The 27,222-nt window shown below is 41.8% G+C and overlaps 1 protein-coding gene across 4 annotated transcripts; it reads left to right on the forward strand.

Annotated features, from left to right (window-relative positions):
• The first annotated feature begins 55 nt into the window (after nucleotides 1-55).
• HAUS1 (HAUS augmin like complex subunit 1) lies at nucleotides 56-13,023 on the forward strand. 4 transcript variants are annotated; one of them, XM_064480313.1, is made up of 10 exons: nucleotides 56-311; nucleotides 1,792-2,007; nucleotides 3,253-3,427; nucleotides 7,329-7,464; nucleotides 8,685-8,819; nucleotides 9,627-9,750; nucleotides 10,147-10,212; nucleotides 11,233-11,304; nucleotides 11,554-11,601; nucleotides 12,762-13,023. In XM_064480313.1, the coding sequence occupies exons 2-10, from the start codon at nucleotides 1,885-1,887 to the stop codon at nucleotides 12,810-12,812; spliced, it is 930 nt and encodes a 309-aa protein (XP_064336383.1). In that variant the 5' UTR covers nucleotides 56-311; nucleotides 1,792-1,884; the 3' UTR covers nucleotides 12,813-13,023. The 4 variants fall into 4 exon arrangements, with proteins under 4 accessions (XP_064336383.1, XP_064336384.1, XP_064336385.1 ...); XM_064480314.1 differs by lacking the exon at nucleotides 56-311 and adding an exon at nucleotides 764-995; XM_064480315.1 differs by lacking the exons at nucleotides 56-311; nucleotides 1,792-2,007 and adding an exon at nucleotides 2,033-2,113.
• The last annotated feature ends 14,199 nt before the right edge of the window (nucleotides 13,024-27,222 follow it).

Below are 27,222 nucleotides of genomic sequence, written 5' to 3' on the forward strand. Positions count from 1 at the left end.
CCCGCCCCGCGCTTTCACCCCCGGACGCGAATCTGCCTATTGGAGGTGGGGAGGAGCGTGTTACTTTTAAGTTATCATTTTTAGATTTAAACCTGCAGATGAGTGATTAGACCTTTGCCAGCTTCGGCCCAGGCACTGGTTACACATTTACTTTGATCTTTCGCATTGAACTTGTGGTCGCCCTTGGGAGACCACATGGGTAGCGGAACCGGCTGAAAGCAGTTCCCAGGCCCCATCCCGGGAGCAAGATGATGTTGGCGTCACCGCGTTCCGGGCCGCGGCTGGACCGTCAGAGGGATTCATGGTGGCAGGTGCGAGGCTACAGCTATTAAAACGGTGCTGTAGCCACAGTAAACTGTTATTCCCCCCGGGCGGGTCGGCCGCAGAGCGTTTCCTGCCGGCAGAATTAATGCGGATTAAACCGCAGATCGCTGGCCACACCCCAGACCCTCTGAGTCAAAAATTGGGGGCAATCTTAATTTTTGAGAAGCACCCACATCATTCTAGGTGATCCGATACGTGCTCAAGTTGGAGAATCTCAGTTCTTTTAGATTCGATCTGAAAAATCCTATCTACGAATTAAAGCAATTTGTTTAAAAATTATAACAAGCCCACATTCGGATAGAGTGGTTGCCAATCCTGAGACGGATGGTCCATAATCAACAGTCTCACTCCGGACTGGGCTCCGGCTCAAATTTTCCTCTACCAGCAACTACTTTCATGCAGTGGGGACTCCACTTTTTCATTTGAAGTAAAGCGGAAATGATGAAAGTAACTTTCTATACCTACCCAATGAGATCAGGGAGAGACTCTTGTTACCTCCACCGATCTTTTGTGATACTGAGATTTTTGTGATAGGTACAGAATTTGAGGGGAATGTTCAAAATTTTGTGATAGTGGAGACTAATAAGTTTGCCTTTACTTGTTGCTGTTCTGGGAAGGATCTTTCAGTTTCATCCACCAAATGCTGACTTACACCCCAAACCTTAATTCGGGTAAGGCATATGAATATCTGGGTTGAAACAGTCATGTCCTAAAACATAGCTTGCAAATATATGGTCAGCAATCTGATTCTCCAGTATTCTGCTTCCTTTTCTAGGTGAGCCATGGATAAATATGACAGCCCTCCTGGGAATTAGGAGTAGGAATAGGTTACATTTTGGTTTGTAAAAACAAAGTTGCAGGGATATTTTGTAAAATTTGTAGTGATGAAAGTGGACAAGGGGCATAACTTTTCCCCCATACTCAGGGTGGGTACCAACTTATCTGGAATTTAGTTAATGAGCAGATACACATTTGAAACAAAAATTTTAAAAAATTAAAGTCATACAATATGGTATTGGCTAGATAGTAAAATTACCTTGAAAAGAAAAGTTTAATCATTTAGAATATGCTTATGAGTTAGGAGAAAGATATTTAGTGCTAAGTCTGATCCAAAACTTGGTATTAAACCACACATCACAGAAAGATGAGTACATTGTCTACCTTTCCTAATGTAGCAGTACACTACGAAAGGTTGTGGACAGCAACGTGGCATAACCTGAGAAGACTGAAACACCCAATTGGAGTCAAAACACTGTGGTCTGATTCCAGCTCTACCACCTAATCTTAGTCAAGTCATATAATCTCTGTGTGTGTGTGTGTGTGTGTGTGTGTGTGTGTGTGTGTGTGTGTGTGTGTGTGTGTGTGTGTGTATGTGTCTCTGTGTGTGTGTGTGTATGTGTCTGTGTGTGTGTGTGTGTGGTTTTAATGTGAAAATAGGTAAAATAATGTGTGTCCATCTATTTTCAGGGTTCCGTAAGAATAAAACAAAAACAGGAAAACAGAAAACTTTACATTGCGATAGAAATATAAGGAACCTCTCATAGCATTAACTACAGTGTGATGGAAGGAAAAGAGAACTTTGGGAAAGACAAGGAAAGATTGGAAGAATGTCTGAGTGACAGAGGACAGTGCGAGCAGTTCTGTGACTCCAACACATTCAGCTATTTGGTACTGGAAACTGAGGTACAAGATTAAGACTGCTGCAGCTCATATTGCCACAGTAAAATAAAAATTTAAGTTAATGCACTCAATGAAGAAGAAGCATTTGCATCCAAAAAACAAGTTTCAGGTATTTTTTTAAGACGAGTGATTCAAGTGAGAAATAAAAATATAAGAAAGAAAAAACAGCCGATTCTAGGCGGCTCTACTTCTCGGCTTGGAGTTGACACCATGCAGAGCCGAGTGGGGAGGTGGCAAGGGAGGAGAGGCTTGCAGCGCTGAAGCCTTGGTCCAGCCTAGCCCAAGGTTCAGCGCCTGGAGTCCTGGTAAAAACTACAACTCCCAGAAATCCCGGGCTCCGCAGGGGGCGGGCCCAACGGTGTGTGGGCGGGGTCGTCGGGGCGAGCTGGTGGCTTCTCTCGCGAGGAGCTGCTCGAGAAGTGGCGGGAGCGGCGGCTATGGAAGCAAAGCAGGAGAAAGAGGCGCAGGTGACGAGGCGGGAGTGGAATTTGCGGCCTGCTGGAAACCGCGTCTCTGACACACCCGCCCCGCCGGCGGGTCTCCTGGGCGCGGCACTTTTACTTTTTCCTTTACCTACTGCGCTGGTCCATCTTTAGTCCCGCCTTGACAATCTGTGAGCCTCTCTCTGCTTAGACCCCCACCCCCTGCCCTGGAAAGGGCGTTCCCCTCCCTTCCCCGGCCTTCCCGGGTGGGACGCGGGCCTGGGATGGTTTGTGGGGCCCTTGGTGCGAAACCTCTCCCAGCTCACTGGAGTGGGACTTCTGAACCCAAACTCACGTTCTAGCCGAGCCTCGCCGTTCACTACCGCTTCCTGCTAGATTTTTGACACCTGACCCCCTTCCGCCTCTCTTCTCGCATCCCAACTCTAGGAGCCTCCCAGGCTTGTGGTGTTTTGGGGGACAACTCTTTTATTCCCGACTTTGCACCTATAATCATGCTTTAGCACCTGTGTAGAGAGCTTTAAAATCATTCGAGTCATGCAAAATAATAGCCTATACTGCTTTCGTAGCTTTGGGAAAGGATGGATTGTTTTCTGGTAATTTTGTTCATTGTGCTTGCTCACCTTTTACTTCCTGACATCTGGTATCTAACCCTAACCCCGCCTAAAGACAAGTTAGGATGTGAAGTAAATACTATGCCAGAGTATAGAAAGCATTTCATTTGCTACTGATCATTTCTTGGTCATACTTACTTCGTGCCATTGCAATAAACAAGGCTTATGAAGTTTATATTCCTTTTAATGGTTAGATTGCTGCGTGGTTGAAAAAAATATTTGGAGATCATCCCATTCCACAATATGAGGTGAATCCGCGGACAACGGAGATTTTACATCACCTTTCAGAACGCAACAGGGTCCGGGACAGGGATGTCTGCCTGGTAATAGATGACTTGAAACAGAAAGCAAGGGAATATGAATCAGAAGGTGAGATTAATTACATAATTTTGAATAACTAGAGGTAACCAAATTTTATAACACTAAAGTATACAAGATTTAGTGTAGACTCCTTGTTAGTTTTGCTTCTTTATTTTACCCAGATTTGTCTTACACTCTGTTATAGTAACAATAAATCATAAATTTCATTATAGTATATATTTTATTGGTACTTTGTTAGTAAAACAGTAAGCCCTAAGAAAGAAGAGTCTAAGCTTATTAGCCTGTCATATAAGATACCTGTGGTTTTTCAATTACGTATCTTTTGGTCTCTTTCCAGTCTCCATGATTTAGTTATAATGAACCATCAGGACACCTTAGGTGGCAGCCAGGCACTATAAGACTTGAACAAATCATTCTGATACTATGTATTCATGGAATTTCATGAGAATTTTCTGCTGCATATGTAGTTTGAAAAAGTGTATTCAACACACTCATTGTTTTTATAATACAAGCCACTAAAGTAAAAATTAAGAAAAAAAACTTTTTATGGGTAGGAATATACAAAAGAGAAAAAAGTGAGACCTATATTTTCCCAATAATTAAGCAGGTTTGTGGCATGTGTTACATATGATGTTTTGAATGTAGAGCAAATTATATTGTAATTCTATTGTATATGTACTTTTTTCCCAACTTTCTTTTAAAAATTAACATACAGTAAATTGACTTTTTGTCTTGGTGTACTGGTTTAACACACATGGATTCTGAGAACCACCCCCACACCAAGATGCGGAACAGTTCTGTCACCCCTAAAAACCTCCCCTGTGGTCATCCTTTGTAGTCACACTGTCCCATATGCTTTTAAGCCTAATTTTTAAATGATTTTATTTTAGTAGTTATTAAAATACCGTATGGCAAAAGGGGCTTTGAGTCCAGAAAAATCTTACTTTACAAGAGATTTCTTTTTGCTATAATATTCTATAATGAAAATGCTAAGGATTTTCAAAGTAAGATCATTTATGTCTGACCTTAAGTCCTTTTTAGGGTGACACATTAAATAGCAAATTTTTCTAGTAATATATACACAGTTTTGACAGAATTTTCCATACTTGAGTATCCAGAAGAGCCCTGCCGCCGTTGACATCCTAACGCTACACGTCATGGACTTTAATCATTACTCCTCTTTTCTAAGTTTTTCCTCTTTTTAGGTAGCGAAGTGTCAAGCAGAAAACAGAAAACTTATGAACCCTTGCAACAAATAAGATTCATATATGCTGCTAAGGAGCTCCTGCTTCCTCAGTTTGTAATTCTAAATTTTGAGTAGTGGATAGTGATACCATGTAGGCCTCTGGACTTGAATGGTTTTTAGGCCAAAAATCATTTTGTAGATGCAGTTTTTATTTCTGCACAGCACAGTTCTTTGCAGCATGTACAATTGGAACATTTTGGAAATATTTTCAGGAATTAGGAAAAGGATGTATAAGTTTTGTATGAAGTCTTTTTAATCATGACAAATACAAATGAAATTGCTGAAACCATTCATTCTTTATGCTGCCAATTCTTCAGTTGAGGAGAAAAATGAAAAGAAATTGCCCTGGCTAGAACCTCCAGTAAAATGTTGTATAGATGTGACAGGAGGAGTAGACATCCTCGTCTTGTTCCTGATCTTAGAGAAAAAGTGTCTAGTCTCCACCTTTAAGTGTGATGTCAGCTGTGGGGTTTTTGTAGATGCACTTTATCAGGTTGAGGAAGTTTCTTTCCAGTCCTGGTTTGCTGAGTGTCCTTATCATGGAAGGGTGTTGGATTTTGTCAAATGTTTTTTCTGTGTTTGGTGAGATGATCATGTGACTTTTGTTTTTTATTCTGTTGATATGATATGTTATATGAATTGACTTTCAGATGTTGATCCAACATTTATCTATAAAATAAATCCACGTTCTTGTGGTGTATAATTTTTTAATAGGTTGCTGGGTTCAGTTCACTAGTTTTTTCCCGTGAACTTTTGCATCCATATTTATGAGATACTCGTCTGTAGTTTTCTTTCCTTTGATGATGTTTTTCAGAATAATTGGGGAAGAATTGATTTTAATTCTTTATGTCCTTTATAGAATTCAATAGTAAAGCAATCTGGACCTGAGCTATTCTTTGTGGGTAGATACTAATTCAGTCTCTTTACTTATAGGTCTGTTCACATTATATATTTGATCTTGAATTGGATTCCGTAGTTAGTATCCTTTTTGGAATTTGTCCATTTCATCTAAATTATCTCAAATTGGAGGTATAATTGTTCATAATACTCCTTTATAATCCTTTTTATTAAGTAGGTAGGTCCGTGCGATATCCGTTCTTTTCTGGTTCTAATAATTTGAGTCTTCTCTTTTCTTCTTAGTCAATCTAAGTGAAGATTTTTCAATTTTCTTGATCTTTTCAAAGAACTCTTTTTTTAACTTATTTTATTAGTTTTCATTCTAATCTTTATTGTTTCTATCCCTTTATTGATGGTCTCTACTTGATACAACGTTGTCATCAGACCTTTTGTGACTTCTTAGTCATATTTCCTTTAGTACTGTGTAATGTATTGATAATGGCTATTTTGAAGTCTTTTCTGACAAATCCAACATTTGGGCATTCTCACAGGCTGTGTCTGTTGTTTGCTTTTTACTATGGATCATGCATTCTTGTTTTCTGCATTCCTCATATTTTTTGTTGGAAACTGGACATTGTAGGTAATATAGTAACTCTAGGTATCGGTTTCCTCCCCCTCCTCCAGAGCTTGTTATTGTTATTTTTTTTTAAGTGAAAGCAGGTTTATTTAGAGAGGTACACAAGTCACAGAAAGGGGTCTGTATCACTCAGAAGGGAAAATGCTTAGGAGATACACCCTCCATAGGCAGAATGGCCGTCTCAGAAGGTGAGAGGGAGAGCAACCATGAGGTATGGAGTTGATAGTTTTATGGGCTCAGTAATTTCATATGCTAATGGGTAGAAGGATTATTCCAACTGTTTTGAAAAAGAGGTGGGGATTTCCAGGAATTGGGCCCGCCCCCCCTACTTTTTGACCTGTTAAGGTCAACCTAGAAACAGGGTGTATCATGAGATTCAACGTCTGCTGGAAGTCAAATCTTCCGCCATCTTGGTTCTAACCAGTTTGTCCTGTCCTCAGTGGCTGTGTCATTCCTTCAGTGGTTGTGCCCTGCACCCTTCCCTCCTATTTCATTCCCCGCTCAAAGACTTTACTCCCATAATCTTATGGGAGTACAGAGGAGCAATGCCTTGGTTTTCTGTAATTATTGCTGTGTTCTTATTTATTTAGTGACTGACTAGATTACTTTAGTGAAGTCTGTTTACCCCTGCAGTGTTAAGCCTCTGATGTTGCTCCTTAGGGAGGCACATACCTGACTGTGCCCACAGTCACCCTGGGATGACAGTTGTTATGACTGTCTTCCCCTCTTTTACTGTCCAGATCTAGCTGTAGAGTTCCAGTAATTGACAGCTGACTGTTGTTTTCAACAATGCCCACAACATTTCAATGATGTAGGGCAAATTGCTCCACAGACTAATCCAGTCAAATTCTGGCACTCTGAAGGGAATGGTTGCTGAGATCAGTGTTGGGTATTTGTTCTGACCCCAGGATGTCTCCTCCGGGAAGCCTCATTTTCTGGTCCTCCCAGGCGGACTAGCTGGCCTGCGGTGTAACCTGTGTATGGTTGCCAGGGCTTCGTGGGTTGGACAGTTGGAAAATGACGACCAAGGAGTGTGAGATTTCTTTTTAGGATGATGAAAATTTTCCAAAATTATTGTATTGATGGTACTTAACTCTGAATATACTAAAAGCCATTGAATTATATGTGGGTGGGTGTATTATATAATACTTGGAAGATTTCAGTAAAGCTGTTAAAAATTAAAATACAACAAAGATCTTTGTCACCATAGAACTCTTATATCTTTTCAGCCAAGCATCTTCAAGACCTTCTAATGGAGAGTGTGAATTTTTCCCCTGCCAACCTCTCTAGCACTGGTTCCAGGTATCTGAACACTTTGGTTGACAGTGCAGTGGCCCTTGAAACAAAGGATACCTCACTAGCTAGGTAATTCTTGTGACAGTTTTAATTTCTGTAATCATGTATGCTATAAGGTCATGACCTCAGGACCTTTTGTTTCACGGAGTAAATCAAATTAATAATATATGCAGAAACACTGAATTTAGTTAACTTCTTATTGCTAGTGAGTATGTATAATTAATTCATACAAACTTGGTATTGGCTAAATTTTAATGTTTTCTGCTTTCAGGATTAGGTTTTTGAAGACTGGTTCTCATGTATATTTGAAAAGGGGTTAGGTATCACTTATACTGTTTCCATAAACAGCAAGAAAAGCAGTAGATGAAATCATCTGGTTGAGTGTAGTGATTTGGTCATGTCCCTACCCTACTGGTTAGAGTAAGTTAAAGATCTTCGTTCTTCATGACAGGCGTTTTACCTACATAATGACATTATTCTTCCAATAACCTTCAGGGGAAACTGAGGCTCAGGAGCAGTGGGCTAAATAATTTCTCTGAGCTAGTAAATGGCAGAGTTGGGATTCAAACCCGGTCAGACTCCAAAGTCCACAGAACTATCACTGGTGGCCACATCTTAGCTGGAACTAATGCAGCTTGTAAGCAGAGAATTGTACAGCTATTCTGCTTAACTGCTAATATAAGGCTTGGAATTTATATATATGCTTAAACAGTAGAGTTTTAGGTATAAGAATATGTAGGCTGTCTGGCAGCAGAATCTAGACTTGAATTAAGCCAATTCGGCAGACATCAAATACTAATTATATTCTAGGCACATAATATATGCAACTATGTATATAAAACTTGTATGTAAAACTCCGTGTGTATGTATATATACATATATAACTATACAGATCGACACTGAGGAAGCAGAAATGAATAGAATAATAAATGCCAGCAAGGATGGTCTCTGCTCATAGTACATTAGGAAAGATGGCTATGTAAAATTATAACGTATTGTGGCAGCTGAAACAGCGCAGGAATGTCCAGGCTGTAGCCAGGAAGCACAGAGGAAGGGGTAGTGAATTCCGGAATGGGAGTCAATCTTACTTGAATTTTGAAGGACAAATGGAAATTTGCCAGTTGAGGAAAGCTATTCCTGGCAACGAGAATAGTGTGTAAAATAGCACAGACATGTGAAACAGCATGGTTAAAGAAGAATCACAGAGAAATAAAATCACTTGTAGAAATCAGGAATAATTGTAATTATTGCCCTTAATGTCCGTTTATGTGATCAGATTCTTCTTTTAGTTTTATCCCTGCAGTGAATGACTTGACCTCTGATCTTTTTCGTACCAAATCCAAAAATGAAGAAATCAAGCTTGAATTGACAAAACTCGAGAAAAATCTAACTGCAACTTTAGTATTAGAAAAATGTCTACGAGAGTAAGTAATTGAGTTTGAAATGATGACAATTTTTATTATAAAGGCAGTAACGGGACATTGTAAGATTTAGTTCTGACATTAGATAAGATTTAAAACAACACACTAGGAATGGGAAGATAAAATGCCTGTTTAAGTACAAAGTGACTTGGGTGAATGTAGGGTTGGTTGGGTACATACTTTTACCGTTTATTTTATACAGTTTTTTTGCTCTTTTTCACAAATAAACTATAATTTTCAAAATGTATGATTTTTTTTCTTTTAGCTTATAAACTATGGTGCAATTTAAAGTCACGTTGTACTTTGTCACCCTTTCTTACTGGCGCTCTGGTATCCCTGTTGATGCTCTGGACCTTCCTTAGGTCCCTATGACCCCAGAGATTAGATGCTGTGGATCAGGAGTATGTGTATGCACACGTACTTTGATGGTGTCTAAATTTATCCAATAAATATTGACAGTGTATACAAGGCACTGTATCATGTAACATTTAGGAGAGAGTCCTTTGGGACCTCCATAATTCAAATTGACTTAAGTCACTTCTTTGAGCAGCAGACTTAACTTTCTCCAAGAATAACTGGTATATATTAATCTTGAAATTATTTAGTATTTCTTGAGAAAAATCCCAGATCGCAACACAGAGAGAAAGGTGACCTGGAAGGGTTCATGGTATCTAGTCTGGGATAGAAATTTTATGGTAGAAAATCCAGCAAGTATGGTATCTACTCTTGGCTGACCCAAAAAGTAGGAGAGCTTCTTTTTAATAATAATTTCACTGAGAAAAAAAACGCTTTCAACTTTACTGTTTAAAGGGATCTCAAGAAGGCAGAGTTGCATTTGTCTACGGAACGGGCCAAAGTTGACAGTCGTCTTCAGAACATGCATTTCCTCAAAGCCAAGTCAGAAGAGTTCAGATTTGGAATCAGAGCTACAGAGGTTTGTGTGAAGGACTGAATATATTTAGCTCTCTTCACATTCCTTTTTGACTTTCATCCTCACAATTAGGCAGTATTATTATTCCCTTTTTACTGACAAGGGAACTGCAGAGGAAATAGGTCACTTGCCCAAGGTCACACAGCTACTGAGCAGCAGACCCCAGTTAGATGCAGGCAGCCAGGCCCCGAAGCTCAGGCTCTTAAGCACTGTACCCATCTTGGCACAAACCTGACTGTCTGAAAGGACTCATATGCAATGTCAAAGTGCTTAGAAACAGGTATAGTTTTTCATCTATGATGTGTAGCTTCTCTTTACTGTGTTAGATGTTGAAACTATTTCATGATGGTCGCTGGCAAAATAATGTTTTAAACTGAGCTCTCTCTTTTGGAATTGTAGGAGCAGCTTAAAGCCAGAGGAATGGACGCTTCTCTGTCTCATCAGTCACTGGTCGCCCTTTCAGAGGTGAGCTCACTGTAACTTACCAACTTAACTTTCTTTAAAATCTTAGCGCAGAATCTGCTTTTTCATTTGTTTCTTTTTATAGAGCTTTGTTCACTATTGACCTGATTTCTTTTCCTTTACCTCTGTACTTTATGTTCACCAGTATTTATATCTTTATTACTTGTCTAGCTGTATATATTTGTTGTCAACATCTGTTTAGTTCCCTTTACTTATTACTATGTGCTAGAAACGCTTTACTGGACGCAGTTGTATGTTATTATTTATTGGACAAACGTATTGAGGGACTTTGTGCTAACTATCTAGGTCCTCCTCTTTCTTCCCTTTCAGTGTATAGTAAAAATGCAAGATGCAAACTCCTGAGGAGTACAGTTCTGGGGTTTTAGGTTGTAAAAGGGTTTTATCTATTTTTGTGGGAAGAAGGAGAAATAGAGGGTTTTGGTGTTTTTTCTTTGTTTGTTTTTGGTTTGTTTGGGGGGGTTGGTGGTTTTTTTTTTCTTTTTTTTTTTTTTTTTGGTGGGGTGAGGTAATTAGGTGTATTTTTTATTTACTCTTAGAGGAGGTACTGGGGATTGAGCCCAGGACCTCATGCATGCTAAGCATGCGCTCTACCTCTTGAGCTATACCCTCCCCCCAGAGGGTTTTGTTTTATTTTCTTCATTCTTAAGATTTTTTTGTACTCTGGTTTTTGGAATCTAAAATTGATAATTCATAAATATGTATTTGAGACTCTTAATTCTTCCATGATGTCCTAATTCCTCTTAACCACATTATTTTGTATTCCTAGGCAGCATACTTAAATCCTATTCTTAATAAATGGGAGTATAGCTTTCTTATTTTAGCGTCTTCTAAGGATTATTTCCATTTGTTATCCATTTGCCTTTGAAGCTCTTTATTTGATACATTATTTAAAATACCCTAATGTTAATGTATGCTTTGTCATGTTTTATTTCAAAAATGGACAGTGTTTAGTTGTATTATGACTATCTCTGTTACTCTGTGACTCTTTTTTTTCACCCCTAGAAATTGGCAGAACTAAAACAACAGACTATACCTTTGAAGAAAAAATTGGAGTCCTATTTAGATTTAATGCCGGTAATTATTTTTATGAATTAAAAGAAAAAGTCATCTCCTCCAGCTTTCCCCAAGGGCACTGAATGATCATGAAAGTACCAGGTCCATATTTAGGGACTTAAGGTCTGGGCTGAATTTCAGTATTGTGTGTACATTGGATATGCTTTCTGTGGGGTTTTCTGCCTTTTGAAAAGGATTGTTGTATTTTTTTTCCCCTTGAGTCCTAGTTGAGCCAACATAACCTTTCCTTATTTTATTTTTGTTTAAAAGAATCCATCTCTTGCTCAGGTGAAAATTGAAGAAGCAAAGCGAGAATTAGTAAGTAGTTCGATTTTTTCTAAAGATTTTTAAAAAATAAATGTTGGTAAAGCTAAAAATCTCTCTTCCTCCTCCTTCTTTCCTTCCTACTCAGAGGTAAACCAGTTGTGTATCCTTCCCATGCCTCTTTTAATACTTTATTGGTATATGTGTGTATCTTTTCCATAAAAAATACATAGTCGTCTTTTAAAAATTTGTAAAGAGTTTCCTGGATGGAAAAGTTTGGTTGAGACACAGAATATTCTAGGCAAAAGGAATTAACAAAAGCATGAAGGCTAAAAAATGGAGAACTTTTCCAAGCTTTGGCAAGTGATACAGTCCAGCTGCCTAGGAGTATACAATGGAAGATAGGGCTGAAGAAGGTCAGCTGGTTTATGAGATGAAGGACCTTAAATATAAAGAGGGTTGAACTTGGAGGCTGTAGGGGACAATTCTGTGTTTCCTTGTCTTTTAAGTTAAAGAGAAATGTGATCAAAGCTATGCTTTTTGATCAGGCCAGTCCTTTAAGAAGATTATCCTGGAATAATATAAGGTGTATAATAGTATAGGATGGATTAGAGGAGGGTGAAAGAAAATTGCAGAAACAAGTTGGGCTATTTAGGCCAGAGGAGAACAGTGGTGAAGAAACTTAAAAAAGAGTGATGTCAGAGACACTGTGGAAGGTATGTTGCCTAAGGAGTAAAGGTCAGAAAAGTCTATTCATGTATCACTGGACTCATTCATCTCTCTTCAGGGTTTTGTTTTTCTTTTTTCCCCTTTAGATGTTTGTTAGAATCAGGAGTCTGAAAACTTTTGGGGTGTGGGAAGGGGGAGAGGTGTAAGAGGAAGGAATAGCTCAAAGCATATTTAATATTTGTAATGGTATTTTTTAAAATTTCTGTTTTAATGTTTTTCCTTTTTGCTTTTCTTATTTTATTTTACTTTATTATTATTTATTTTTATTTTTGCAGGGGGGAGATAATTAGATTGATTTATTTATCTGATTTTTCAGTGGAGGCACTGGGGATTGAACCCAGGACCTCAGGCATGCTAGGCATGTGCTCTACCACTTGAGCTATACCCTCCCCACTTGCTTCTCTTATTTTAAATAATGTTAGAAGTTAGAGCACCTTTTTTATGTCCTTATTTATAATTGTTATGGTGTTTCTTTCTCCTTTTAGGATACCATTGAAGCGGAACTTACAAAGAAAGTAAATATGATGGAACTGTGACCAGAGCCAAGTAAATTTCATCTTTCTTAACAAAGTCAATTGAATAGGACTTTAAAGAATTGTTTCCTCATGCCATTCCTTAGTAATCCAATTTCTATGTTCTTCGAGGAGATAATAATATCATTATTGACAAAATAGTGGTTTCTGGTTGTATATTGCATTTTTATGCCCAGATTCATAGTTTTCATATTAAAAAAAATTGTTTTTTCTATGTTGCTGGTGATTAAATGCCCTTCAGTAGTTCTTTTAGGTGAACGCTACGACAGCTGTCATGCAGTCACTCATTAGATCAACTAAGTGAATGGGAAAGATTCTGCAGCTTCTATTATGTTTCTCCCACTCTTCCCTCTCCTGGGATTTGCTGTCATTCTTTCTGATCAGCTCACCTGCCTACCTTCAAATGTTAATATATGCAGGAATTTAGTTTATGAGAAAGATGACCTTTTAAATCGATAGCAGAGAGATGGATAATTCAACACGTGGTGCTAGATCTTTACTTCACACCTTATGTCAGGATAATCCCAAGGGATTGAAGATTTAAATATTAAAAAAAAAAAAAAGATAGTAAAAGAAATCATGGAGGAGTTTTAATGTTGTGATTTTTTAAGTACTCACAGTGTCAGAAACATATGACCAATATTCCAGAGCCATAAGTAAAATGATTGAAATGTTTGAAATTTTTGAAATACTGAAACTTCCATAAATAAAATCAAACCATGACAGATGTGGTGTAGAGAAGAAGTGAGAGAGATTTTTCACTGTGTACCTTTTGTACTTTTAAGAATTTTTTATCATGTGATCAAGAAGCAATTAGTTTCTTAAAGATTATCTAATTGACCTTAAAAATTTCCTATGCCACATCCAAGATCATGATCATTCCTCCAGTGAAGATATACAGGTGCCCAATAAGCACATGAAAAGATGCTTGACATAATTATCAGAGATATAAAAATCAAAACCACAGTGAGATACTATCTCATACCCACTGAGATGGAGAGAATGAAAGAGACAGATAATAGCAAGTGTTGGTGAGGATGTGGACAAATTGGAACAATGAAAAATGGTAGGATCATTTTGGAAAACAGTTTGGCAGGGTCTCAAATGACTAAATATCAAGTTACCATATGACCCAGCAGCTCAGCTCCTAGATATATACCCAAGAGAAATGAAAACACATGTCTGCACAAAAATTTATACATGAATGTTTGCAGCAGCATTATTCATAACAACCCAAATGCCCATCAACTGATGAATGGACAAACAAATGTGGTATATCCATACAATGGAATATTACCTAGCCACAAAAAGGAATGAAGTACTGAGACATGCTACAACATGGATGAACCTCGAAACCATTATGCTAAGTGAAAGAAGCCAGGCACAAAAGGTCACATGTAGGAGTCCATTCATGTGAAATGTCCAGAAATACATAGAGATGGAAAGCAAATTGACAGTTACTTAGGGGAGAGAGGTTGAGGGATGGGGGTAATAGCTAAAGGATACAGAGTTCCTTTTGAGATGATGGCTGCAAATGTCTGTGAAAACCATTGAATTACACACTTTAAATGGGTGAATTGTGTGATGTGTAAATTATATCTCAGTAAAGCTGTTGAATAAAAGGTATACAGATGAAAAAGGAAGAAGTAAAGCCATTTTTATTCACAGATGGAGTTAGTGATGAGAGCATCCATCCCAGAAAGTTAGGGAAAAAAGAGCAAAATAAGCCCGGAAAAGCTAGCAGGAGGGAAAAATGAAGATAGGAGCAAAAATTAATGAAATAAAATAAATACAATGGAGAAGATCAGCAAAGCCAAGACTTGGTTCTTTAAAAAAAAAAAAAAACTAGGAAATTTACCATGTCATATAAATTTTTAAATATATACATTTTATAATTAATTAATGTAATTAATGTCTTCTTATCTCCAGAATCTAAAATGAATCCCCTTTGGTTATTTGTTACAGTAAAATTTAGGGTTAAAAAAAAAAAGGCTGATCCAGGAAGCCAGGAAACCTGGGTCCAGAGGGCAAAGAGAAGTGGTCTGGATGATGGAGGAGTCAGGGGCATGGCTCAGGCAACCATCTCTCTGTTTGTATTGATGTGTGACAGGGAGGATGTGAGGGGTGGGCGAGCAAGCATCTAAAGCAGCCCATGATTAAATTTTCTTGCTCTATTTCCACGTCTAGGTCTCTAACCCGCATATTTCCTGGGAACATCAAATATACCCACATGTCTGGAGTACGTGTGTGAGAGGGGGCCTCTGTTCTTTTGTCTTAAATTCTGACCCCTGGACTGCTTGTCTGTCTATAGAGAACCACACCCCTAAATACTTCTGCATTTATCTACTAAGAACAGAAACATTCCTAGATAATCACAGCAAAATGGTCAAATTCAGGAAATTTAACCTGGCTAAATTTTTATTATCTAAGATATAGTCCATACTCAGTTTTCTCCAGTTATCTCCATGTGCTCATAACAATTGTTTCTCCAATCCAAGATCATACATTGTGAGTGGTTGTATCTGTCTGAAGCCAGTTTTTCATACCTGGTTTTGACCATTTTGCTTTTACTGTTTTATTAGACCCCTATTTCTGGGTTTATGAAACTTTCCCTCCCAAATTCAACTGCGTGAGCAAGTCCAGCCTTAGTGGCACAAACCTGGGGACCATGGCATATGTATGTCCGGTCCCTTCAGAATGACTGTCCTTTACCCAACCTTCTGCCCTGTGGGAGGGGCGGTACTGTCCATAGATTTGTCTTCACCTATGCTAAATTAAGAACTCATGACGTGATGACTATAACTCAATGAAAAAATGTTAAAAAAAAAAAAAAACTCATGACCTTTTTTTTTTTCTTTCCAATTTTTTCCATCTTTTTTTCTCTCCTTCAGCATGGATATTTTCACTAACCAGTCTTCCAGATCACTAATCTTTTTTCTTTTTTATTGAGTTATAGTCAGTTTCCAATGTTGTGTCAATTTCCAGTGTAGAGCACAGTCCAAATCACTAATCTTGTCCTCGATCTGCTGTTAGACACATCTATTGCATTATTGAGTTCAGTGATTGTTATTTTTCAGCCTATAATTCCCATTTTGTTCTTTTTTAAGAAAAATATGTAACTTCCAGTTCTCTGATGAAGCTCTCCATTTTGTCTTTTCATGAACACATCCATCACATTTATTTTAAAGCCCATATTTGGCAACTGCAGCATCTTCATCTCCCTGGGTCTCCTGCTAGTCTTCTTTTTTTCTTGGTCCTTTCTCTTGACAAGGTATTTTTTTGGTAATTTTTGACTGGATAATTTTTTGATTGGGTATCAGATACTGAGGATGAAGAACTAGAGAGCTTTTTAGATCATTGACATCAGCATCCCCTGGGAACTTGTTGAAAGTGAAATTTCTTGGTCTTACCCCAGGTCAGCTGAATCAGAACTCTGGGACAGATCCCAGTAATCTGTGGTTTTTGTTTTTGTTTTTGTTTTGTTGAAGCCATCTGTGTTTTAACAAGCCCTCTAGTTGGTTCTAATACAAGTTCAAGTTTGAAGCCCCCCGCAGTCTATGACAGAGTCTGCCTCCGTTAACTTCCGGCAGGCAGTTTGAATAGGAGCAGAGATTGAGCTAAAGCAAGGTTGGGTTTCAGTACCTGTGAGGCTTATTTTTTTTTAATTATTATTAATAGACTTTATTTTTAAAATATTTAATTTTGTTTTTAATATTTTAATTTATTTTTATTTTTAATATTTTATTTATTTATCTTTGGGGGGTAATTAAGTAGATTTGTTTATTTGTTTGTTTGTTTAAATGGAGGTACTGAGGATTGAACCCAGGACCTAGAGCATGCTAAGTATGCACTGTATCACTGAGCTATACCCTCCCCACCCAGTAAGGTATGTTTTATTTCCGGTTCACACTTGCTTTTAGGGTCTCGCCCTTCAGGGCTTGCTCCACACGACCTCTCTGCTATTGTGGCCTCTGAACCCCCAAGTTTATCCCCAGCAGTATGAGACTGCTAATTCCTGTGCTCAGTCCTCTGCCTCTTAACCTGTGCTCCTTGCATATGGAAGAATACCTTAAGGAGAAGAAAAAAAAAAAAAAAGAACAATTCAGATGTTGGGTTCTCTTCTCTGAGCTTCCTTTCTGAGATCTTAGCATTCAAGTTCTGACTGCTTCGATTTTCCAAAACTCCAGATTTTTCCTTCCCAGCTTGTCGACACCACCAAATACTGTGTTCAGATGCCCACCTCTTGGCAACCAATTTTTGCTCAGTTTTTCATCATTCCTCACCCTTTATGACTCAGCACATTACTCAAAGGGAGATGCTCAGCCCTGAGAGTCCCCTTCTCTCTGGAATCTTGGCTCCTGGGCAGCTCTCTGACACCTTCACACACAACGTTCTGTTTTCATCTTTCTAGGCTTTCTAGTTCTCAGCAAAAGGATTAATCCATTCACATACGCTCATATTTATGCTTCAGCATAAACCTCTCTATTCTACCCTGCCTGGTCTAAAGTTTGCCACTTCAGTTCACATCCTTTTATAGGAAGTAAATATCATCTCACAGTCCTGATATAATCAGGCTGTGAAATGATACATACATCAATACGTATGTTTATAACTTACAGACCTCAGCAACACTGTGGACATATAAAGTGCAAACACTGTAATTCATCTTTCATCTCCCCTTTTATTATTCACATAGGACGCAAGTAATAACACACTAATTCACTTCAACACTGGGTAGATGAAAACCTAGTGGGAAAACCTCTAAGCCCTTGGTGCGTCTCATAAAATCATCGCCCAAGGAAGGAATTCCAGAGAGGAGGTATCTAGGCTTGCTCTCTGGGCAACAGCATCTGTTTGGGATAAAGTGGACTTCTTAGGAAATTTACGAAGTAGGGGATGGCAGAGGGCCTGTGAGATGGCCCCCAGTGACCCCTACCTTCTGGTATCCTCTTCTTTGTCTATACCCCTCATGTTGAGGGCTGACCTTGCTAACTTCCTTCTAATAAACAGAACCCATGGGGGATAGTTACACTAAAACTTCCCTTGTTGTTTATCTGAAACTGAAATTTAGCTGGGTGTCTTGTATTTTGCTTTCTTTGCTAAACTGGCAACCAGTGTGTATTCGCCACTGATGGTGTCTCTAAATTAGAATTCCAATCGCAAGTAGCCAACGTTACAGAAATCTTGACAACAGGAGTCACAACTTTGGTCATGAATGTAAGTACAAATGAAAGAAATTAGGTTTTGAACCTAGCCCTTTATTGAATTCTCTTATTCTTCTAATAATAATTCAGTTGATTCTCTTGGCTTTTCCAGCTATGTAATTATTTCACATGCAAATAATGATAAGTTTACTTCCTCCTTATCAATCTTGGTTCTTCTAATTTTTTTCTCAGGAAGCACTATCCTGTTATGGAAATACCAATGTGGTAATGGCGGTAACAGCAAATGTTTCAGTCATTATTGTGTAATGAACTACCCCCAAAGGGAATAAAACAATCATGGATTCTGTGGGTGAGGAATCTGGACGCGGGACCGTGGGCATTGCTCATTTTTGCGCCTTACTCTCTGGTACCTCAAGTTGGGGGGATTTAAGGACTAGGGATGATTTAAGAGCTGAGGGGTAGAGTCATCGGAGATGTCTTCACTCACTTGTCTGGCAGTTTTTGCTGGCTTTGGGCTGGGGTCTCAAGTTGTCAGCCTCTGGCTGAAACGCTTACACAGGACCTCTCTGTGTGGTCTCCCCATGATGGTTACTTTGGGCTTCTTGCCAATATGATAGCTGGCTTTTAAAAGTGAAAATTTTAACAGAGCAAGGCAGAAGTGTATAGCATTCTTATGATCAACCTTGAAAGTTAGAAAACCTCACTTCCACCATATTATGTCAAAAGTCCACCTACAGAAATTAACACAACATTGTAAATGACTATCCTTCAATAAAAAAAAATTTTAAAAATGTCCACCTAAGGAGTCAAGAAAAAGGGACATGGAATCCCTGCCCAGTGGATGGATAGTCAGGATTATATTCTAAGAAGAGCATGTGGGAAGGAAGATATTGTTGTGATCTGTCACCTTTGGAAAAATACAACCTGCCAAAAGGAACAGCCTTGCTGTGTTCCTGAGTTGAGGGGAGATTCTTCTACTAAAGGGGCTTTACCTTTATGCTTGGGTTCAGATTTATTTATTTATCACGTCAAGGAAGTCCATCTATTCTGAAATTACTGCTTTTTTTAACAATAAATAATAGATGGTGAATTTTTTCGAATGCCTTTTCAGCATCTATGAAGAGGCAGTAAAATAAGGTAAAAATGAATGAGGTTGTGTTTACCCCATTTGAGGCAGGCCCACAGTGCACCCATTCATTCAGTAATATTTCTGAGCCATTACTGTGTGCCAGACACTCTGCTAGACGCTCGGATAAAACACGAAACCAAAACAGGAGTGATGCCCAGCCCTCAAGAACTTTATAGCCAAAACGATCCAGATCCAAATAACTGTCTGGTCTGGTTTTTGTGCCAGTAAGCACAGAAAAAGTTGTCACCTCCAGCTCTCCCACCCTAATCCCAAACAAACTCAGTGACCCGACCCAGCTGTTCCCTCATTCCTGTGCCGCTGGACTGTGTCCGAAGGGCACAGAGCATTTACGTACGTAATTTTAGCCACCAGGGGGCAGTCATATTTTAAAAATATTTTCAAAGGGGGAAGAAAAAGGACAAACCCATTCCTTGAAAGGCTATCCCTGGGGTTCTGGGGCCTGCGTCACAAATCACATGGTGGAAGTCACTCCAACGGGGACGCAGCCCAGCACACAAACCACTGTCCCACTTCAGGCCTGCGGGTTGTACCAATTTGTCACGAGGCTCTGGTGCCTTGAGTGGAGGATGATGTAATGAAACCTGACCCAGGCTGTAATGAAATAGATCAGAGGGTCTCCCAAACCAAACCCTTCAAAGGATGTTAACCACACAGGAACTTCTAGAGGGAGGGGCCTAGAGCATCCCCCAGCCCCCACCACCTTTCAAGTCCTCACTGAAAAGTCAGTGAGCGAGTGCTTGCTTACTGAGCACTGTCTTTTCAACAGCAAGGTCTGTATTGAGTGAGAGACAAGGAGACTTGTTCCAACTACAAGGCGAGGCCTCACTTATACAACATTATGAGAGAGCAGTAAGGACAGCTGGAGTCAGTGCCCGGTCAGGACTCCCCGCCTCCATCCTAGGAGAAGCACACGGAGGCCACCCAGGCCTCCAGCTTCCCCAGACGCAGCATGCAGCCTTTACCCGTGGGGCCCCGCCAGCACAGGTGGGCTTCCGGGAGCTCCAGCCATGCTCTTTCCTCCCCTCTAGCCTAGGCTAAGGCATCAATTTCCAGTGTTTTATTTTGTTTTATTTTGGGTTTTGCTTGTTCATAATGTTTTACCAAAGCCCCACATCCCCTCCCCAATCTGGGGCTGGAGCAGCTCTGGGAACAGAGAAGCAGGAGAGATACTCAAGCTCTTTTCCCACCCGGCCTCCCCCTGTTTCCAAGGCTGTTGCCCCAGAATCATACCCATGCCCCTCCCCAAATAGAAGTCAATTACTCTTATCTAAGTTTCAGAAGGAAGCTGCAAAGATAAAAAAAAAAAAAAAAAAAAAAAAACAAGAACTGGCTAGAACCAATTACACCCAAGGTGGTGATAGATTTGACTTCCAGTGGAACTTGAGCCTCATTGTACGCTCATTGGAATGTATTAGCATGCTAATGACACACCCACCAGCGCCATGACAGTTGACGATTGCCATGGCAACAACTGGAAAAAGCCCAAACAAGGACTGAAAAGGAGAGTGGTATCAGTGCCAGGTCCAAACCACACCCCTGTTCTCAGATAACTCATGAATGTTCCTTCCAAATCCCTCCCTTTTACCTCGACCCTCCTATACATTTGGTGTCTCCACTGTAATTGGGTTGAGAATTGATTTGTGAACTAGGTTCCTGCTCCTCCATTCTTTGGCCATCGAATAAAGCTCATGCTGTTCCAGTCTCAGGATCAGTTTCGTTATTGGCTATGTAAATGCAATCGGAGGAAGAACCTCCCTGGCCAAGACGAGGGATCTTGGCCCAGGCTTGGACCCCAGCACAAGTCCAGTCAACCAATACCAGTTCAGTAATACCCCCACCCCCAAGTCAATAAAGGCACAGTCCGCTTGAATAAGGAGAGGAAAATGGATATAATATCTTTAAAATATTCTCCATCCACAGGGTTGTGAGAATGCACAAGACTTAGCCCAAATCTTGTGTAAGTCAAGAACTCAATGAGCCTTGGTTATTAGATGTTCACAGTCCCTTACTGGAATTTCCAAAGCCTCAAAACTCTAAAAACCCAAAGGTCTTTCATAATTCATTTGGCAAAACCTAATCTGACCTGCACTTCTTTGGTGGCAAAACCTCCCCTGAACCACCATGTAGCTAATTTTGGTCTACATGTACCACTTGGTGTGAGTAATTATATATTTCACTGCAGAAAGCTGCAGCATTTGATTACAGAGTGCTGACCCAGACGCCACCACAGGTGTTGTGAGTCCGTGGTGTAAGTGCCTGATTGTCTTCTTAAATTCTGGAACATTCTGAAATCAGAAACATAACTGGTCTGGGACCTGCTTCTGTGAGAAACCTAGGTGCTATATTTTGTCTCTGCTTTTATCTAGCCATGTGACATTTGATGCGGTGACCCTAAGCTCCACATCTGCTGCATTTATCCCTGCTCTGTAAAACCCCTGCACTTTGGGTGTGTGCCGGACCTGTGACTTATTTCTCACTAATAGACTATGACAGAGGTGAAGAGATTTTGAAGATGTAATTAAGATCTCATATCAGCTGATTTCTATTTATCCTGAGTGGACCTGACTTAATCAGGGAAAAGCTTTAAAAGAGATACTGGGCCCTCCCTGAGGCTGAGACTCCAACTTGGCTTTGAAGAACTTGCCATGCTGGGAGAGGACCACTGTGGGCAGCCTTTAGTCACTGAGAGCATTTTGCTGACCACCAGCAAGAAAACAAACACCTGAGTCCTGCAACAGCAAGAAGAGGAATTCTGCCAACAGCCTCAGGGAGCTTGGGAGCAGATCTTTCCCCACTCGAGCCTCTGATGAGATGACAGCCCCAGCTAATACCTTGATTTCAGCAGAGCCAAAAACTCTGAAGCCGAGGACCCAGCTAAGCCAAGCTCACACTCCTGACCCATGGAAACTGAGCTAATAACTGTGCTTTGTTTTAATCCCCCAGACTGTGGTTTTTGGTCATGCAACACAGAGAACTAGCACTTTAGAGACAGCCCTCAACCTCCCTGGGCTCCAGCCACTCATCTGCAAGTTGGGGGAAAGGGTGGGCTGAGGTCGCACGTAGGAATCTTTCCAGCTCTAGTTTTTGGAGACTCTATGAGATGCTGGCTGCTTTGGTGTTGGCAAAAGGGAGAATGATCCTCTAGTGGGTGAGCAGATGTGGGGCTGGGGGCTGCGGGTGCCAATAAAGTGCACAGGCTGAGAAAAATGCAGACAGCTGAGGATTCCCCCCGAGTCCCCGATGACCCATCTGCCAGGCTGGACACTGACCGCAGCTGGCACCACTCCTGGCTACAGAGGGGATCGTCTTTCAAAAGCAGGAACAAGTAAGCATCCTCTTTTCCCTGCTCTGTGAGGGAAGCTCCACCATGCTGGGCACTGCCCCGTCTCTGCTGGTTTAGGGGGGAACCAGAGGTCCATTCCCAGCCATCTTCACCTCCAGACACCTGAAGCTCTCTGGCAGGTGTCACCAGGAACTGACCTGGGAAACTCATAGGGAGCTGAGTCAGGGAGGGCATCAGGTTTCCTGTGAGCTCTTGGCAAACCTCTGAAGAGGGCGTGCTTCTGCTTCTGTGTTCACTGAGCCCATCTGCCGTGTGTCCCTGCTTTCCCCACTCTTTCCGCCTGTCACAGGGGCCCCGGGCCACCGCTGTCCCCCGGAGGTGAAGCAACAGCCTCCCCTCCCCCCAACCCTCCCTCAGACACAGCTGACACTCTCATTTCACTGGCTGAAGCCATGGGCCCTTATTAAATTCCTTGGGGGATGATCTCATTAAGCCTTGTTATGGGTCACTTCTATTTCGGGGAGAATAAATTTGCTGGAATCTTTCTATGGGCAGCTAGTTAATTGAAACCCTAGGAAGGGGTGGGCCCTGGCGAGGTAGGAGAGAAGCCTGAAAGGATGGGGAGTGGGGAGCTGGGAGCCGGCTGGAAGGAGGAGGCGGGGAGGACATATGAGGGGAGCCGATAAGGAGGAAGATGTAGGCCCAAAACGGGGAGGGAACACAGAACAAGTGTCCATGGCAGCCTGATCTACTGAGATAGGCCCCTCGCTGCCCCGCAGACCTCTGGGCTCAACCCTGCCCCGACACATGAGTCCAGACCGACATGATGCGATAAGGGCCCAGGACAGGATGTGGCAACAGAGATGGAAAAGAAGGAGATACGAGAGAACTTGGAAACAAATTTGATATAGGGATGGAGGAGAGGACAGAGCCCAAGATGACCTTGAAAGATCCCTGCGGGGTGGGGAGAGGTGCCAGGGTACAAGCCCAGCGGAGGCCTCAGATCAATGCCAAGTTCAGGGCTCTTTATTGTTTGAAGTGTCTCTCTTCACCCACTTCTGAAAAAAACGACATTTTCAGTCTCTAGTCTTCTGGCTCTTCAACCCTGTCACTCATTCATTCATGCACGTGGCTAATGTGAACTGAGTGTACCTGCTGTGGACCGGACCGTGGGCTGAGCACCAGGGAATGAATGCAAATATAACAAACACACTTCTTAGGCCACGCGACTTGAGTCCACCCAGAGTACTTAGCCACTCAGAATCCCTTTGACTTCAATTCCCTTTTTCAAAGAGTTGTGCTGTCTCTTCCTGTTTCCCACCATGGCACAGAATCCAGATGAAAAGAACCCCACGTGGGACCTTCATCTGTGTGGGGGAGAGTGCAGACAGACGGACCCAGGCAGCCAGGGTGCTGGAGCAGCTCACAGGCCAGACCCCTGTGTTCTCCAAAGCTAGGTGCACCGTCAGATCCTTTGGCATCAGGAGAAATGAAACTATTGCTGTCCACTGCACAGTCCAGGGGCCAAGGCAGAAGAAATCCTGGAAAAAGGTCTTAAAGTTGCGAGTTAAGGAAAAATAACCTCTCAGATGCCGGAAACTTTGGTTTTGGGCTCCAAGAACACATCGCCCTGGGGATCAAATATGACCCAAGCACTGGTGTCTACGTCGTGGACTTGTACGTGGTGCTAGGGAGGTCAGTTTCAGCATCGCAGACAAGAAGCAGGACAGGATGTGTTGGAGCCAAACACAAAATCAGCAAAGAGGAGGCCACGCTCTAGTTCCAGCAGAAGTCTGATGCAATCATCCTTCCTGGCAAATAAATTCCCATTTCTATCCAAAAGGCCAATAAGAGGTTTTCACTGAAAAACAAACAAACAAAAAGTTGTGCTGATCCTCAGAATAGGTGCTGCGGAGAAGAGGATGTAAAGGTGGAGGAAAGTTCTTTGTTGGGGACCTTAAAGTCACATGAACTTGTGAGATGTGGACGTGCTGGAAGACGGGTGGCCACGGATGAACCGCGCAGCCCCCGGCCGGACTCAGAGCGGGCCTGGGTTCTTTCACCTGTAAAAGGACAGAGTGTGATTAGGTGATTTCTGAAAACTCTTCTACCTTTTTTCATGCTTGTTTTAGATGTGAAAGCATCATGAAAAGTTTAATCTCCACGTAGACGTGAGGTTGCCCTTTATTTCAGAATACAATAATAACGTCAGCCCCCACAGAGGGATGTAGAGTGTCACATGGAACTCCATTCTTCACTCCTTGTGCGTCCACGTGGACGGGGCTGTGTTTGAGCCACAGTCCTGGAGTCTCTCTGGCCTCTGTCTCTCTCGGGAAGAAAGACACAGGGCTGGAAAGTTTGAGGGATGGACCTGAGCACACTGTGCTAAAACCAGCTGGGAACCTGTTATGGGCTGAACTGTGTCCCCCCAAATCCATATGTTGAAGCCGTCAGCCCCAGTACCTCAGAATGTGGCTGTGTTTGGAAATAGGGCCTTTGAAGAGGTAATTAAGTGAAAATGGGGTTGTTCGGCTGTACCCTAATGTACTATGATTGGTGGCCTTAGAAGAGGGCATTAGGGTACAGACGACACAGACTGAGGGGTGACCATGTGACGACACAGAAAGAAGGAGGCCAACTGTAAGCCTCAGAAGAAACCAAATCAGCTGACTCCTTGGTCTTGGAATTCTCAGCTCTAGAGCTATGAGGAAATAAATTTATGTCGTCACCCAGTCTGTGGAACGTCACTATGGCAGTCCTAGTGACTTCATACAATACTAGTATTCTTTAGGACCTGCCCCCTGCCCACCAGACAGCAAATCTGCTCCTTGAGGGAAGGGCTGAGGCTGCGGCGGGGTGAACGTCTGTCCACAGTGGCCGTGGGGTGTTAGGAAGCCCATGGCACCTGCCCACTTGTACTGTGCCCTCCAATCTAGCTTTTATTTACCATAAACTTCACACTTAAATGTTCACCTGTTTCCTGTGTCTTGTTTCTCAGTTGGTTCCAAACTTGAGGAGAGGAAGAGAAAAAGAGGGTTATTTACTGCACCGCCACCCCTGCCCTAGCAAGAAAAAAAGAAAGAAAGAACCATCCCAGCTCATGTTACAAATAAATCTTGGGGATTTTGTTCTTTTTTCTAGACTCTTCTCTCACTGTTGCCCTCATCACTCCCAAATGAGCACCCTGCCCCCAGGCCTGCTCATTCCCAGAATGGCTTGGCTCTTTTTTTTTTTTCCTTAATTGAAGTACAGTCAGTTACAATGTGTCAGTTTCTGATGTACAGCACAATGTCCCAGCCATGCATTTACATACATCTATTCTTTTTCGTATTCTTTTTCATTAAAGGTTATTACAAGATACTGAATACAGTGCCTTGTGCTCTACAGAAGAAATTTTGTTTTGTATCTATTTTTGTATATAGTGGTCAACAGGCTTGGCTCTTTGATTCCACCATGACATCTGCCTGGAAGCTTTGCCTCTTCCTCTCCATGCTGAAAATTATCCCCATTTGCAGAGTCTTGGCTCAGATGCCTCCTCCCAGCCCCGTCCTCCCCGGGCACAGGCAGCTCCCTCGTCTCGGCTCCTGTGACTCTGGGTGTTTATTCCCATTAGGTGGTCACATAGTCCTAATGTTAGGTGACTTCACTCTGTCTTCCCCACTAGGACAGACTGGCTTGAGTGCTGCACCAGAAAGGACTCCTTCTGTGTCCGTGTCCCCAGTGCTGGCAGGTGCTTGGCTCCAAAGCGGGCGTCCATAACGTGCTGGAGAATGAGTGAGTGGCAGGATGATGTGTTGACTTATTAATTTGTGTGTTTCTGGTAGCATTCTGCCCACCTCTTCCATTTCGAGTGGACTGCCAGATTGATAATTTCTAGTTTCTGTGATTCAGGCTTGGTGCAATGCTAGAGAGACTGATGTCAATAACACTTCTTGTCCTTAAAAATCTCCACTCACTGGGTTTCATGTGTGTTGTGGGGAAGGGAGGAGGTAAGGAGAGGAGAGGAGATGGCCTTTGACAGAGAGGAAATCATGAGGGCCTGGAAGGGGAGAGAAGTGTGGCTGACCTCAGCCCCGCACAGCCACCCATGATGGAGGTGGCCCGTCCACCTGCGTGGGGTGGGAGGACTTGGCAATGATTTCTTGCCATACGTGACTTGGAAACAACCCAGCTATCACTCACCACTGGGCCTTAGCAAATGACAGATCTGCCCGGATGGAAGACTAGACCCTACCCTAACTGTCCAGGCACCTGGGTTCAGGGGGTCCTGGGCGGGGAAAGGGAAATGAAGCATCAGCCATGACCGACATGGACTTCCCTGCCAGGTGGGTGCCTTTGGGTAGAAATTAAGTTGGTTTATGGGACATAAATAAAGTGATGTTTCTTTCCTACTTGAGTTGGAGGACTAGGTTATCATTCACTAGAAATGAATTCTGGATCATTTGTTTAGGTCCCCTGTAAACAATGTTGCTCCCCCTACCCCCTCTTCTGCCCCAGAAATTTTGCTGAGGCCTGAACTGGCCTAGAATTGGCTTCATAGTCCCCTAGTCCCCTTACATGTGGCCTGGAATGTGGCAGTTTGGGGAATGGGCTAGCATTCTTGAGACTGTGAGGTGTGCCCTCCCAGCAGCCTGGGGCAGCCTCAGAAGGAGCATCCTCAGCCAGTGGACGCCTCCTGCCTGAGACTAAGGGCCCCAGTGAGGAGATTCTTCCACTGTTCCCTCAATAGGGATGGAGACTGAAGGGGCTGCTCTAGGTGAGTGGCGAGACACCCCGGGGAGGGTGAGGCACCCTGGAGGGGTTGGAGGAGAAGCT

Source organism: Camelus dromedarius, chromosome 28 (genome assembly GCF_036321535.1).
Source record: "Camelus dromedarius isolate mCamDro1 chromosome 28, mCamDro1.pat, whole genome shotgun sequence".
Classification (NCBI taxonomy): Eukaryota; Metazoa; Chordata; class Mammalia; order Artiodactyla; family Camelidae; genus Camelus; species Camelus dromedarius.

What these genes read in the sequence shown, in the direction of transcription:
- HAUS1 (XM_064480313.1), top strand. Translation starts at nt 1,885, where the DNA reads ATGGAAGGAAAAGAGAACTTTGGGAAAGACAAGGAAAGATTGGAAGAA. An exon ending in TTGGAATCAGAGCTACAGAG is followed by an intron (nt 9,751 to 10,146) that starts GTTTGTGTGAAG and finishes TTGGAATTGTAG; the next exon opens with GAGCAGCTTAAAGCCAGAGG. An exon ending in CACTGGTCGCCCTTTCAGAG is followed by an intron (nt 10,213 to 11,232) that starts GTGAGCTCACTG and finishes TTTCACCCCTAG; the next exon opens with AAATTGGCAGAACTAAAACA.